At 42.6% G+C, this 1,268-nt stretch overlaps 1 protein-coding gene across 2 annotated transcripts in view; it reads left to right on the forward strand.

Annotated features, from left to right (window-relative positions):
* prkacaa (protein kinase, cAMP-dependent, catalytic, alpha, genome duplicate a) overlaps positions 1-1,268 on the forward strand; it is a 23,950-nt gene that overhangs the window by 8,364 nt on the left and 14,318 nt on the right. Inside the window, exon 1 of one of the 2 annotated variants that reach the window (XM_032538595.1) lies at positions 82-466. The exons of the other annotated variant lie outside the window; for it this stretch is intronic. Within the exon in view, the coding sequence (XP_032394486.1) occupies positions 343-466 (124 nt within the window). The 5' untranslated portion in view covers positions 82-342. Of the gene's footprint in view, positions 1-81; positions 467-1,268 lie in introns of those variants that run through there. 2 annotated transcript variants of the gene reach the window in all.

Raw genomic sequence — 1,268 nt, forward strand, 5'->3', positions numbered from 1 at the left:
CAGTGTGCGCACACATGGGAGGGAATGGCAGAGAGTACTTTGCGTACAGAATAAATATTGATACAAACCAAAGCAAGGGTCCAATTGATCTGTGTGAGTGTAACGGGAGCAACTGGTCTCCGTGCTGTTTGACGGCAGATTTTATGTGGATGCTACTTTCTGAGATTGGTTCCCGGCAAAGTGACTGTCACAGGAGAGACTGAAGACATCCTACTGGCAAGGACACTTGAATGGTTTCTGTGGATCTGACCACAGTGCTCTCAGAGGGGAAGGATAGGTCATGAATTAGTGACTGTGAGGAAGAGGCCAAGGAAGCAGAAGAGGGGAGACTTTGCAGGGCTAATGTGTGACAGGAAAAGCTCCAGAAGGCATGCAGGAAAGAGGGAGTCATCATCACGCTCAAGTGAATCAGGGTCGCGCTCCGCAGATGCTGCAGCACCAGAGGCACCCATAGTCATCCCAGATGGTAAGGAATTTGGGGTTACAGGAGAGTTGAGGTGTTAAGCCTTACGTTATCACCTGTAATAACCATGATGGTTATGGCAGCCAGGCCTCAGAACAGAAAGAGCGACTCAAATCAAGAGAATTCCTCAGACAGCTGTTGATTTGGATATTTAGCTCCCAGCTACTTGTGCAGCAGCAGCGCCCACGTCTTTTCTCTGAGCAGCTCCCAAGTTATGACAGTAAAATCCTATTTGTGGCTCTTTCTGGTTGGAAGTGGAAGTTGAGCAACTTTCACAGGAAATGTCTTCTCCCTGTTGACCAGTCTGCCTCCAGTGCTCTCTGTGAGAGCAACAGTGCTCTCAACATGTTTATGCGAACTTTGGTCTTTGCCGTTTTTTGCTGGCTTTCTCCCATCCTTTGTGTGAGCTGCTGGTCTTAGGAGAATTTGCAGGAAATCACATGAGAGAGAGAGAGAGAGAGAGAGAGAAATATATATGTAGATAGTTGCTATTTATAAGGTTTTCATAATATTTTTCGTATCAGTTTTATATTTTAAACATAATATGTTTAAAAGTCCATTACTTTAACTATCAACTTGGTGATTACATAATTTACTATGCACTTTCACTATTGACAGCAGACTGGCTTTATTTAAACTGTGACCTTGGCTTTTGTTTTTGCATTGATTAGGCAGATGGACATTCTACATTATCCTGAATAGCTTTTTAGTATTGATGTAATTATCCATTATTTCTACTTTTGAACTTTGTCCTATATTTATGAAATCTTGTGTCCAAAATGTTAAGCATCAAATATAAAGCGTT

The sequence above is a fragment of the Etheostoma spectabile genome, chromosome 15 (assembly GCF_008692095.1).
Source record: "Etheostoma spectabile isolate EspeVRDwgs_2016 chromosome 15, UIUC_Espe_1.0, whole genome shotgun sequence".
Taxonomy (NCBI): Eukaryota; Metazoa; Chordata; class Actinopteri; order Perciformes; family Percidae; genus Etheostoma; species Etheostoma spectabile.